Source organism: Pocillopora damicornis, chromosome 1, assembly GCF_964200805.1.
Source record: "Pocillopora damicornis chromosome 1, jaPocDami1.2, whole genome shotgun sequence".
Classification (NCBI taxonomy): Eukaryota; Metazoa; Cnidaria; class Anthozoa; order Scleractinia; family Pocilloporidae; genus Pocillopora; species Pocillopora damicornis.
The window spans coordinates 35,108,779-35,122,507 of record NC_142670.1 but is presented as its reverse complement, the minus strand read 5'-3'; the positions used below and the strand labels follow the sequence as shown (position 1 = coordinate 35,122,507).

Sequence of the window (13,729 nt, the reverse complement as noted above, 5' to 3'; positions counted from 1 at the left end):
AGAAGTAAAGTTCATATGCTTAATTTTTCCTTATTCACTGTAAGCTTACATCAAGCCAACAGAGATTTGTAAACAAAATCCATGTAGACACAGTGAAATGCAATTATTGTTTTCAAATAGAAAATAATGTTTATGTATGCTTTTATCTTCGACGAAAGTGATTCTTTTTTTCTATGAACCATTATTTCACCTGAGTTTTGGAAATCATTGCTAGTGTGAGAACCAACTCTAGAAAAGAGTGTATTGAAAAGAAGCCGAATCTCTTGTTCGGTCTATTACGTAGTTTGGGACCAAAATTGAAAACAACAAGATAATTTATTATACGGTTTATTCTCGATAGTCCATAAATGATGAATCTTGTTTTTCTCGACACGTATTTCCTTGAGAGAGTTAACTCTTTTTTAAATCTGAAATTGGGATAATGTACTTTAATTACCGAGGCTGATGTCATCTAATATCAGCATAAAAAAATATTAATTCTTGGAACCCTTATGACTGATGGATGACTTTTCTGCATTCAGAATCTAAATAGAAATTGAATTCGAATGCTGTCTTTTAAGCTTTCAATATTTCATGGTAAAGGAGAAAAAAGTCCCTGCCTATGGTCAGCAAAAGCCAACAAGAAAGATTAATAAACCGGTTCTAAAATCTTTTGTTGGACTAAGAATTCCAAAATAGGAACACGAAATAAAAAGAAAAAGTAATTGAAAGAGCAGCTTTGTGAATATAAGTTTTTGTCTTGTTTTAACGCGTGGAGTGATATATGTATCTAAGGAAGCTGTAGGATTAGGCTTTGCATTGCATGCTGGGTTAAAGGTCGGCCATCATGAATAAACCTCGTGCTAGCTAGCTTGTGTTTACTCGAAGTCTCTTTTCTTCTTCGTCTGATACTACAGATGCCATATGTGAAATAATTTAAGCGCTTGTATTCACCTTATAAGAAATAAATTTTTATATTAACTTCATCTATATAGAGTCGGCAATTTTCGCATAAAAATCGCTGTTTCCCTTTTATTTTGATCATAGTAATAATCCTTTATTCACTGTAATTACTAAAAATATTTACAAAATAATGATAAAATCCATAAAAATCGAAAAAAACATGAAAATGTCAAATAAAAATCTAAGAACAACTAACGGATACACGCTTCGTTTACGTTTACTTCTTGAACTTTGAATAAGAAGATAATTGGAAAAAAAGTAATAGTAATGTGAAGAATATTAAAAGTTTTAATCCTAAAAAATCTTGGTAGTTCGCTATCGATTCCAAAGCCCCTACTAATCCTAAATGTGAGGAATAGTAAAAGGTAGTAAAAGCTAGTTCCACTTTGATTCCCTATCACTATTCTTGTCTTCTTTAAAAAAAAATGACCTCAAATACACGTACGAAATTTTGTAGAGCGGATGATTATTCTTCTTTTCCTTCCTTAGCCAAAATATCTTGGAAAAGAGGCCATTCAAAGTATCTCGATAAGTTCATATTATCAGGTTTAAATTACGCAGTCCATCAACATGCACACGAAATGAATCAGTCTCTCAATTCTCGCTTACAGACTACTTAACAACCCAATAAAATAAGAAATAGGAATTCCAATGTGATCACTGAGCTTAGTTATAATTCAGTTACGAGATGAATCATTGATAAACTTATTGCTAATTCATGGCGACCGATAAAAATATTCCATACTATATTTGGCGCTTTTCATCCTCTAAACATGAAATATAAAGGTGATTTTTATTCCTTTGGAAAAGCTGAACAAAATGCGCAAAGTAAATATTATGTTCATGCATTTTTAATGTAAGGAAGAAAGAATGTACAAATTTTTTGGAATTTTCCTTTCTACAAAGAAAGTGCTTCTCCTTTCCCTTGTGGTGTTCTCCAACCTCTTCGGCGAATATATTGATGACACATTTACAGTTTTGGAGGAAATAAATTGAAATCCTCGCGCTGGGAATAGTTATCCTTTTATCCATCACTCAGCTGATAATTTTACAAGTTGCATGCTTTTTGTTTGTGCTCTGATGTCATTTGAATTTTTCATTTGATCGAGTTGATCGTTTTCCAAAATTCTCAACACTAATTTTCTTGACAATATAACGATGTTGGTAGAGGGAAATGAGATTTCGATGAATTGAATGAAGTGTTATCATGAATTGATTCAAGTTTTACTCATTTTGTCGTGTACTTGTTTTGACAGGGCGTCAAATTCACATCTAGAGCATAACTCACAGATACTATGGTTATAAACTGAAAGGAATCGAGTTGATTTTGCAGTGGAAAAATATTTTAGACATATTAGAAACTATATTGTGGTAAAGCACGTAGCATATTCATCAACAGGATCGACATCTGTACTGACTGTGTACATGTAGTTATCTCGCAATAAAAAAGAAAGGCTCGCCACCTTTAGATAAAAAGAGCTCGTAATAGAATAACTAGGTTCTTCATTGTTCTAAAACTTACCTTAAATTCTAAAACCGTTACTATTCGTTCTTTTTGGTAAGAGAACGGCTATTGCCCTTTAAACAACAGATGTTTCAATATCTATATATATATATGCACTAGTTATATTTTGCATAATTTATGGTGCGAATGTCGCGAGAAACTATTCAAAAGTGTTTTTTAATCTTTAGATGAAGAAAAGCGACAGAAATGTTAGGTTTTCGATTTTGTGGTTTAACCGGTCTCGTTCTTATCAAAGTAAATCTGTTCAATATCATCATATATTGAAGATAGAAGGAGAAATTGCGCTTTTATCACTCTACTGCAAAAATTGCAGTACATCATCAAAGAACTGACAGGAAAAAAGATCTGTATGCGTTGCGCGCTTTCTATATCACGTAAAAGAATAATTAATTCAGCCATTTTTTCAATCTCTCATCAGGACAGATTTTTGAAAAAGTCTTCTGGAAAGACTCCACAAAATCGAAGAGTTGTAAATTTTTTTTTTTAAAGATTATGCCCGATACTCTGTGAATATAACTGTTCATCGTTCACAAACTGACATCTTCGTGTCTTTTTCCTCAGGTGCCATTTGACTTTCAAATTAACGTTTGAATAACTTACAAGGAATATGTTTCCCTTTCAGTAAAATTCGAATCTCCATTGTAAAATACCATTACAAAACATACACTCTTGTTTATTATTTTGAGGATAATACTACTATTTGTGTTTGTCGAAGAATTTAGACTCTTTTCTATGTCGATCAACTAGTCGATTAATTTGTTTAACTTTTTTCGTGTCCTTTGTTTCTCAAAAAAGGCACCTAACGATAACATAAAAATCGCAAAAATAGAGAAAACAAACTAAAATGATCGAATTACAGAACTTCAGAAGCTAGAATGGTTTAGGATAAATATTGTGGTAACAAACATAACAAAAATGATGTCATCGAAAGGATCGCCATCTGTCAACATCTAGGAAGCTTATGTCCTATCAACCAAAAAATTCTCTCTACTTTCAAATCTAACTTTTGTACTGTATAGCAAGCGAGAGAGATGAATTAAACTATTATGAAATAAGAACAGAAAGAAACGAAACTCTTATGTTTAGTACCTGAATGTTGATTGTCCCTTTACTCTGAAAGAATCTGATCGCATTTATCCGCATAAGCAGAAGACAATTAATTCACACAGGGGTAAAGGGTTTTACAGCTGTTTTAACTGTTGCTTTTTAATAAATTGAGAGTTTTAAATAGACAAAAAATTTCCATCACGTAATTTCTTAAGTCCACGTCTACCTCAAAAGAGGAACTGAAATAAGGTTTATTTGTTTTTGTTTTTGTTTTTTTTTCTTCTCCCTTTTCTCTTTGAGCAGTTTTAAAAACTAATTTATATAATGTTGCGATGAACTGAATAAACTGACTAAATTATATGACTGACGTGACTATTCATCGGCAACCAACGCTTTTATTATTTCATAACAGTATTTGACTTTCAAATCCAAATTATGACAAATTTTTTACCCTAAATACATTTTTTTTTATTTTCATCTGCACTGACTTACTTTTTTGAACCGAGAATCCAAAACTAAGGATTTCATCTCAAAAGCATTTTCATTTTCTTCTTTTATCAACTTCTCGAAAACGAAACTTATTTCCACGATATAATGTCCCTGGATTGAAAATGACCCGTCAGTGGAAAGATAAATATGTTATTTACCGACCCATATCAAACTCATGGGGTACAAATAGTCTTAACATGAATGTAGTGACCACGCCCACTTCAACACCCCACTCAAATCGAGTGTAATTTTCGAATGTTTTACCATCGTGCGGATTCTCTACGGAAAAAGCACTCAATGTACCTCTGAAATATTAAACTATAATATTGTGGCTTTCTATTTCGCTAATTTTCTAACTTGAAGGTAAAGTTTTTCCCTCGTCATTTTTACCTTTTCTCCGAGCGGTTGCGTGAAATTAACAAGGCGTTTTTGATCAAAACACGACCGAGCGAAGGGTCTCGGGCGATATCTCTTTTACGCAGGCGCAAATTAAAAATGTACCGCCAGAATCAAAATGAGGAACAAATTTCCTTTGTTTTGATATGTAAAGTGTCGAACAAAAAGCAGATTTACCTTCGTCAAATGGTGTTTCAAAACAGCTGTATCTTCCTCCTTTTGATTTTTCCTGTTTTGTAAGCGTGAAAGCAGTAGGAGAGGGATCGGGAAACTCAGAAAGCGCTTCGGGAATTAATCTGCCATCGTTTACTTACAAGATAAACAAGTAAGATTTGTGAAGTTCATTGAAGTATGAAGTCTAAATAAATGCCTTTTTAAAGCTTGTTTGCTGGATTTTTCGTAAACTTCCCTGATTAATTTTTCGTTTCAGCTTACTAGTCTATACTATTTCAAAGCAATGTCAAGACGAAGACGGAGAACCATGAGTCGCTCCTTTCAACAATCGTAAACAAAGTGTTTGAGCAATCAGGTATACGAGGTGTAATAATCAATAGCCGCATATCAGAAGTGTTCAGAAAGAAAGTATTCTGCCTTCAGAAAGCTGTCAACAAAGCTAATAATCGTAGCGGAAAGCAATTAAACGGGCCCTCGGTATCGATTTAATATCATATCGATCTCAATATCATACAGTTTTGTATCTTTCTTCCGTGGATTCGCCTTTCTAAGGAGGGTGTATGTTGAGAATTCATTGCAAAATCGCTTTGTGTTTTTTAATTTCCCTCTTTGACCTGTCCGCCATTTTGAAAATTCGTAACGGAGAGCATGCGCATTACGTGGGGTTAGTGGTTGCGTACACCTGGAACCGAGAAAAACAAATGTTCGTCGCTTTGGGGAAAGAGTTTGATATGGGGAGGTTCTTAGAGTTCAAATCTCCGTTAGAGGGCAGGGTTTTCAAGTTTACCCCACAAGGACCTTCCTCAGCCGGTTGATAGTTTACCATCACTTTCTCTTTTTTTCTCAGTTCGTGAAGGGGGGGTATTTTACAATTTTCTGATCTGATCGGTTCTAGGAGCGGGCAGTCCCGCTTCTTCCCTTACCGCCCAATCTCCCCCCCCCCTCCTCTCACACACCCACACACCCACACACGCTCACAGCGGGTGATATCCGTCAGGTGATGAATTGTGTTATATGTAGATATCCATTTTTTGTCAGCGGGGGACAGCGTGTTTAAAGCCTTTCTCATAGATCACTACTACTAAGGTTGACCTTACAAATGACTTATGTAAATTTTTACTCCTCAAATCATTTTCGTTGTTTGCGTAAAATTGGTTTCCAAACAAATTTGTTATCACAAATATATCATTGGTTGGGTTATAACTCTTGACACGCGGTCTAAACACCATGGGTATTTTTCACTCCTTTGCAAAATGACTTGGAAAGGTATTTATTGGCATTTTAATTAATAATCCTCATGTTCAGTCATTTAATGCCTGGATTCTCCTAATTTTTTCGGTGAACAAAATTTAAGCATAGTTATGAGTTCTTCTAAAGTAAACTTTCGGTAAGTTCTTTCAATTCGGGCTTCCACATTAGAAACCGAAAGAATTCAGGGAGCGAAAGCTGAATTAAATCCCCTCGTTTCTTGTAAAGTTATCTCTTCAGTTAACCATGGGAAGAGAGATAAGATGTAGAAGCACCATTACGAGCAAACGAACAAATTCTACTAACCGTGACTTTCCATGTCATTTCGTGAATAGCATTACCTTTGAATAATCGTAAATAGAGATGGACAATATTTTTCGATAGATCATTTGACTGGTTCTTAAGAAAATGTAGAGCAATCTTCACTGTCTAAAGTAAGTGTGAAGTGTCAAAAGCAAGCCAAGTGCGCTTTGGGTTTGCTTTACTGCGCTCTGTGATTGGTCCAGAAAACTTGCACCATCCTCTCAACCAATCAAATCTAAATTAAAAGCTAGTCGCGACTTGGTCAGTCGCGTTTGCCCGCGCTTCAGGCAATGTACTTTAACCCTTTAACTCCCTGAAGTGATTACCAAGTAACTTCTCCCTCTAGTATCCATATATTATACAGCAAACAGGTAATGAGAACACTCAGACTCATCAGGTACAATTTATTACCTTGATTGAACACCTAATTCTCGTAATCAATTAACAAGGAGATGTGTAGTAGCTAGAGGGAAGAATTCACAATCAGATCTTGGGAGTTAAAGGGTTGATTGTCACCTTTCTCAATCACCAACCGAGTTCTGGTTTCTACGCTGATTGCTCCAGAGTGGTCAACGAACTTCAAGCGTTGCGCACGGAAAGTTTCCAAAATTAGGGTACAAAATCGTGTCGTAGTCAACTGATGCCGAGTAAGAGGCATACTGTGATATCATTTACGAATAACCTCATAAATAAAAAGGTTCACAGTTTTATTACTTCCTTTTATTTTTCTTGCTCGACTTTGTTTCAGGCTTTCCAGATTTCTTACATGCCTTTCTATACAGATAGTACAAAATCACTCCAGCCAGGAACGGCCAAAATCCTATTTGCAGCAGTAACTTTGGATCGAAAAGCGACTTCCTCTTAATGGACATGAGCTCGGTGGTAAAAATAAGTACAGAGTCGGCTATGTGTGAATAAAGCAAAAATAAGAAAAAGGTTAGGATTTGCTGCTTATTCAGTAACGTAGAATGATATTAATATCCCGATTAGCAGAAAGATTTCTTTATAGCCCCATACTATTCTAAAACAAATCAAAGTTGTAGTCCTAAAGGCAAAATATTGTTTCTGCCATTATTTTCTTTATCCATAAACTATCTGCATAATGAAGAATGGGGCTGTGCAGAAATCTTGCAAAGGGAGCGAAAAGGAAAGGCTTCTTGACCATTCCCGTTCCGTGTTATAACAAGAAATTTAAAAGAAATTTTTTCCCTATTTGGCTATTACCACATATCCAACAGATATCTCAATCATGACTGGTCAATGACTCATGCTCAATAAAATAAGTTATAGATTGCAACACAGGATTTACATATTGCATGTGCTCAGAATTAAAGACAAACAAGAAATGCTAAGTTCTAAATATTTCAAAAAACTTTAAACTTGGTTGAAATGTCATAATTATTTTATCAAATTGCCATTACAAAGAAAATATTAGCATTTTCCAACTCGTTGGAAATTTCTTATTCTAAGTAATGTGTGACTGAGGACATACAAAAAGATTTGGAAAATGACTTAAAAATCAAAAATCATACAAACTGCTTTTGCATTTAATGATTAATGGCTGCTTGTGACGTTCTGAAATGTTATGATCGTCCAAGTTCAATTAACCCTTTAACTCCCAGAAGGGATCAACACAAAACTTCTCCCTACAATATCCAGACATTCTTCAGCAAACAGGTAATGAGAATATTCAAACTTATCAGGTAGAAGCTGCTATCTTGATCTAGCATCAAGTTCTCATAACTAATTTATAAGGAAATGTGTAGTAGCTACAGGGGAGAATTAACGATCAGATCTTGGGAGTTAAAGGGTTAAGTAAATTTCCCAAATATCACTTGTGTAATAAATCAGGACTTGCACTTCCGCTCGTGCCATTTTCTGTATTTACAGGCCCCCTTTGTTCCTCCATGATCATTTTTACAATCAACATTTACTTACGAGGAATAACATTCTGAATTCCACGAGCTCCGTACCCTAGGTGAGGAGGGATGATCAATTTTCTTTTTTCACTGGAAAGAGAAAAAATAGAATCGAGGACTGTTGAAAAATATCAGCCTGAGCACTGCTTCTTTAAACTCATTTGAGGGAGCTACAAAAATGATCAACCAAAAGGGGTTTTTGAATTTACTTGTAGAGAATAAACAATGTGAAAAGAAGAATAAGAAAGGCAGTTAAGACAGTAAGGGGCTATGAAGCCCAAAGGGAGTTTTACTTAAAAGTTTCCATGCCAGTCTTGTTGTCAGTTATGTTTGCAAATAGCTTATTTCAAATTAATAGACCTTGGAAAATAGTATCAATCCATGGGCACAATTTTTTGCACCCCAACTTGTCGCTTAGAAGTAAAATTTTAAGCAGGTATTTTTTTTTTCACTTGAGGAAATCCTGCTAAGCTAAGACCCACTTTAGAAGAAGTCCCTTCCTCAATGGCACTAATTGCTAATGACAAAAACCTGCTCATGATGAAAATATTTGACCTTATTGTTGTTTTTTTATCACATACTGTAGTATGTATAGCACTTGGATGGTATATTTGGACCCAACATATTGACCAGCTCTCAGTTGCTAGAGCACTGCACCGGTATCACAGAGGTCATGGGTTCAACTCCAGTACGAGCCTGAATTTTTTTCCAGGTCCTATTTTCAACTACTCATTTCAGTAGAGTTCTTAGCTGCGAGGATCCTTTAATTTCATCTCTTTGCTGCAGTGCAAATATATGAATTTCATATATCTAAAATCATTATACGCATACTGTAATATTTCTAAATCTTACCCTATGCACATTCCTTTTATACCCATCTCCCAACCTGTAAAAAAAAAAATTACAGAAATAAGGGTAAAAAATTAAGGTGGCAATTACTTGTAAAGTGGTGAACTTTCTGTCACTGCAGTTCACATAAAATCACAATTTGGGAAATCTTAACATCTCTAAAAGGGCTTTAACTGAGAGCTTTTAAAAAAAGTATTACCAGCCAGGCAAAAGAAGAACTCAAAATATTGGAAGTCATTATTATTCATCACCTGGATGGTTTATTTGGACCCAACATATTGACCTGCTCCCAGATGGCTTGTTAGCTCAGTTGGTAGAGTGCTGCACTGGTATCGCAGAGGTCATGGGTTCAAATCCCCTACAGGCCTGAATTTTTCTCAGGTCCCATTTTCAGCTACTAGTTCAGTAGTGTTCTTAGCTGCAAGGATCTCTTAAATTCGTTTCTTCACCGCAGTGCAAACATATGAATTTCATATGTCTAAAATCACTATACAGTAATTACACTTTGGTTTTTATTTTCAATGATGCTCACTACATTAGATATCACAAAAGGTAACCTCATATGATCAAATTCACTAGTAAGAACTCTTGACTGAAGACAGCGGTTCCTTTCTAGTTTAGCTTTTAATATTTCCTCCTTATAATTTTTATACCTCACTATGTATGTATACATGACCAACAAAATGTCACATAGTTGTAAGCAAAACTATAGTACCTAAATAATTCCCAAATCATAAGTCAAGAGAATACTTCATTCACATGAAATGAAGAATTGGGATATCTTAGCATCTCTAAAATTGTTTTAACCCTTTAACTCCCAAGATTTCTTTAGCAATTCTCCTTACAGTCTGCCAAATGATTCTCATTATGCCAGTTTGGAGAATTTGGTATTGGATCAATTAGTAATCCCATAATTGATATTTTTCTTAATTCTCATCACTTGTATGGTACAGATATAGTAAGGAGAAATTCTGTCTTGGTCACTCATGGGAGTGAAAGGGTTAACTGGGAACTTTTAGAAAAGAGTCAGAAACCAGATAGTAAAAGAAGTCAAAATCTTGCAATTAGAACAATTTTTATTTGACTTTGTATAAGTATTGACAGTAACCATGTTTGATTTTATGGTTTAATACTTCATGTTTCTATGTGATTGGCCAAGAACACTTGCTCCATATTCTCAACATATCAGATTAAAAAATAAAACCAATTGCCAGTCAAGTGCTCACTTGAGTTTTCTCATGCTTTATGCAATTTAATTGTTGCCAAACTGTGTTCTCGTCAGCTCATGATTTTAAAATGTTTTACCTTTTTTGCTCTAGAGAGCAGTTGACTGATAACTTTGGCTTAATGGCTTTATGAATCCGAAATTAAATCATCCTGATAGTATAGCAAAATAATCAGAGGTCCTGATGCAAGTTACCTTTGATAACCTTCCCTTTGCCCAACTGGAACTCAAGTGGCTCCCTTCCTTTTGCCAGGGATGAGTCAAACATTTGTCCATTCACCAGTGTACCCTATAAGAGTTCATTGAAAAATTAAGGAAATTCAAACATTTGCAATAGCTACATTTTTAATAAGAATTGAGAACAGGTTTTTACTTTTTGTTGTTGTTTACTTTGTGCTATTGTTAGTTTTTTTTTATTTTTCATTTTGACGGTTTATTTTTGTCTTTTTGTTTAGGCAGTCTAATTTAAAATGATAACAGAAAGCTCAAGGGAGAGGATGCCAAATTCTATTTACTTATAACAGCTTGGCACCCAAGTGGTTAAAACAATTTTGGTTCAAATTTCTGGCTTGAAAAATGTAAGGATGTGAGCACATCCTTTCCTTAGGAATTCACTGTAATGCTTTCAAGTAAGAAGCAGACAACATGAAAGTCATATATGTACATACTGTATAGTGAACAGACACAATGTCGCCATTATCTGCTTTGTCCTCACAGGTAGCAGGCTTGTACTGAAATAGAAAGATCATATGATTTTATATAGAATACTTCATGGAAAGTCTGTCCATATGGTAATTACACACAAGTCAGCAGTTAAAATATTCAAGGACTGAGATTTCTGATATAAAACCAACAAGTGTAGACAGATAATGATAACATATTTACTAGCTCTACTAGAAGCTTCTAAACTAGAAAAAGAATTGAAAACTCAAAATTTCATCTAGACTAATAAGTCTTTGTTTTTGCATTCTTTCCTGATTAGTGTGAAAATTTCTATAATTTAAGAAATTAAATAACTGCATTCTGTGCAAACCCTAGAGGGAATTTAAGTAATGTCCTTGGATTTGATTTTGCCCCCTCACTTAATTATATTTACAATACTCATCTAATTTAACACAATCTACTTGATTATGTCCATTGCCCACCAGTTTCCAAATTTGGCAATAAAATAGTTCATTCAAAAGAACACCAAAAGCCATCACAGATCAGAGGATATTCAGATTACTGTGCAGACCATCTCTTCTAATGCTAAAATTATAGTGGCCCAAGCTTTTTTTTGTTTACAACTATTTTGAGAATATTCTTAACAAAATTGTTGTGTCACTCATATTCTACTGAGTTTCAACACCATACTTTGAATGAAAAATCTAGTGAATGTTTTAATGAGACTGTAGGAATTTCCCCTCTCAACTCCATTTTGTTTGTCTTAATTCAAAAATATATACACAGTCAGGTATTTGAACTACTCTTCAGAAATGCACAAATCATACTATTTCTCTGATACATATTACAATTAAAATCTTGTGCTTATTAGATTGGTATATGTATGAATACAATTCATTGTTACATTGTATGAGTTACGTTGTATGAATCACATGTGAACCAGTTGAGATCTATGCTTTTAAGTCCTTACCAATTATATTTCATGTAAACTAGAAGATCAAAGCCATGATATTAACCTAATCACTGCTGCCAGGAGACGAGATTTGTAATAAATTATTAATTTCTAGCATCACTTTAGACCACCTGTCGTGACACTCCTTCTCAAATAGCCCAGACTATTATGTAGTGTGCATGTATTTGAACAAAAAAAGCAAAAATGTTCTTAGTTATTTAATTTTCCACTTTTTCTCCATGTGGAGCGCTTGAAAAAATATTATTTTAAATATCGATGAAACAAATACCGCGATAAAAGGACAAAATAAAAATATCGCGTGATATTTTAGTATCTTTCGCCTGCAAAGGACTAATCCTCTCGTCATAGGCGGCCCAAGCTCACGTCTCGAGAAAAAGCCAACGATGAATTCATGAACGCGTCACGCGTTGTGTGACTCGGTGTTAAGTTACGGGAGGAACCGTTGAAAATTTGAACACGTTATACGGCATAGTATGGGGAACGACATATGGTCGATTTATAACGATAAATATTTCGAAATCTGAATATTTTACACGTAAAATCAATAAAAACTTACCCATGCCCTGTGTATCCGTCGAAGTTTCTAGCGATTTCTGCTGTTTTAAGCTTGCTTTACCATCACTGTTAACATGGATAACAGTGATGGTAAAGCAAGCTTAAAACAGCAGAAATCGCTAGAAACTACGACGGATACACAGGGCATGAGTAAGTTTTTATTGATTTTACGTGTAAAATATTCAGATTTCGAAATATTTATCGTTATAAATCGACCATATGTCGTTCCCCATACTATGCCTTATAACGTGTTCAAATTTTCAACGGTTCCTCCCGTAACTTAACACCGAGTCACACAACGCGTGACGCGTTCATGAATTCATCGTTGGCTTTTTCTCGAGACGTGAGCTTGGGCCGCCTATGCTCTCGTTCACATTTACCACAGAAGTGTTATCAACTGGCATACACAATACATATCAACAGTTTAATCGATATTTCAACAACAACCTTTAGCTTACCCACTTTTGGCTGACCAACGAATATCGATTTTTTTTCAGTATAACATATTTTGCCATAAAGTTCACCCAAACTCCTCCCGTACGTACCGTACGTATGCAAAATTAAAAACATAAGCTTCTAATTTTCTCGACTGCATAACAAAATCCGCGCGGGTAGGTTATCGCGACAAATTTCGTGAATTTTCCCTCAAATAATATCGATTTCACAGACTTAATAAATGCTCGCTTCTTTTTTCGAAGAAAGATAAAATCCAAATTCAAAATTGCAGAAATTAGCACCCGATCGATCACAAAGAAACTAATTTAAGCGCAAGAAGCTTGTCTGAGATTTCAATCTCTTCACATACCTCAACATTAGTTTATAGATCCTTCTTCTTTTTAGCTCCAGCAGCATACCCACATAAAAAAAAAGTACCACAGAACAACAATCTTAAGTTGTTCTTCATTGGAGATCATCATCCAATTTAGGCGATCTTTGAGTGTACTGAAATGTCGGCTGTAATCTAATCGTGGCAAGCGGAGGCAGGCGCAACTCTTCTTGCACTTCGAGAAAGCCTAGGAATGAACCTCAACTCAATATGGCGGACGAAGAGAGCCCAGAAAAATCGGAGAAAAAGATCGACTCTCTATCGCATCCAGAAGTGATGGTTCTCTTTGGTGAAAAAATTTGGGGAACATAGTGGAAGATCCACTCCATATATATATATATATATATAATTTTATATGCCTTTTAATAAACTTTCAGCTGTAGTTGTCATCCAAAATGCGACATTGCATCACTTAAAGAAGGCAATACAAAGACAAATCTCACTTAAACTCTTCAGGGAAGGAGGTCTGCATATTGTCTCTTGGTAAGTGGATAAGGAATCAAATGATGTCAAGTTTACATAGTATGGTTTTACATAGTTTTATATTTCTGATTGATGTAATCATATGGCCTCTATACACTGTACTTGCAAAATC

The 13,729-nt window shown here is 34.8% G+C and overlaps 2 protein-coding genes across 5 annotated transcripts in view; one reads left to right on the top strand and one right to left on the bottom strand.

Moving 5' to 3' along the window:
* Nucleotides 1-6,816: 6,816 nt before the first annotated feature.
* LOC149053506 (uncharacterized) lies at nt 6,817-13,581 on the bottom strand. Of its 2 annotated transcripts, none has more exons than XM_089202761.1 (6): nt 13,114-13,581; nt 10,786-10,848; nt 10,313-10,406; nt 8,896-8,929; nt 8,063-8,133; nt 6,817-7,028 (listed from the first exon to the last, which is right to left on the bottom strand). In XM_089202761.1, the coding sequence occupies exons 3-6, from the start codon at nt 10,383-10,385 to the stop codon at nt 6,835-6,837; spliced, it is 372 nt and encodes a 123-aa protein (XP_089058887.1). In that variant the 5' UTR covers nt 10,386-10,406; nt 10,786-10,848; nt 13,114-13,581; the 3' UTR covers nt 6,817-6,834. The 2 variants fall into 2 exon arrangements, with proteins under 2 accessions (XP_089058887.1, XP_089058882.1); XM_089202756.1 differs by lacking the exon at nt 13,114-13,581 and adding an exon at nt 11,346-12,090 and having other exon boundaries at nt 10,786-10,977.
* LOC149053501 (diacylglycerol kinase theta-like) overlaps nt 13,480-13,729 on the top strand; it is a 70,837-nt gene continuing 70,587 nt past the window's right edge. For all 3 annotated transcript variants that reach the window (XR_016185532.1, XM_089202736.1, XM_089202727.1), the window contains exon 1: nt 13,480-13,617. The gene's annotated coding sequence lies outside the window, so the exon portion shown is untranslated. The remainder of the gene's footprint in view (nt 13,618-13,729) is intronic.

Excerpts from the sequence above, each read along its gene's own strand:
- LOC149053506 (XM_089202756.1), bottom strand. The coding sequence starts at position 10,866 with ATGATCTTTCTATTTCAGTACAAGCCTGCTACCTGTGAGGACAAAGCA. Across the intron at positions 8,930-10,312 it reads CAAAGGGAAGGTTATCAAAG|GTTGGGAGATGGGTATAAAA; the intron begins GTAACTTGCATC and ends TTTTTTTTACAG. Across the intron at positions 7,029-8,062 it reads AATTCAGAATGTTATTCCTC|CCGACTCTGTACTTATTTTT; the intron begins GTAAGTAAATGT and ends ATTCACACATAG.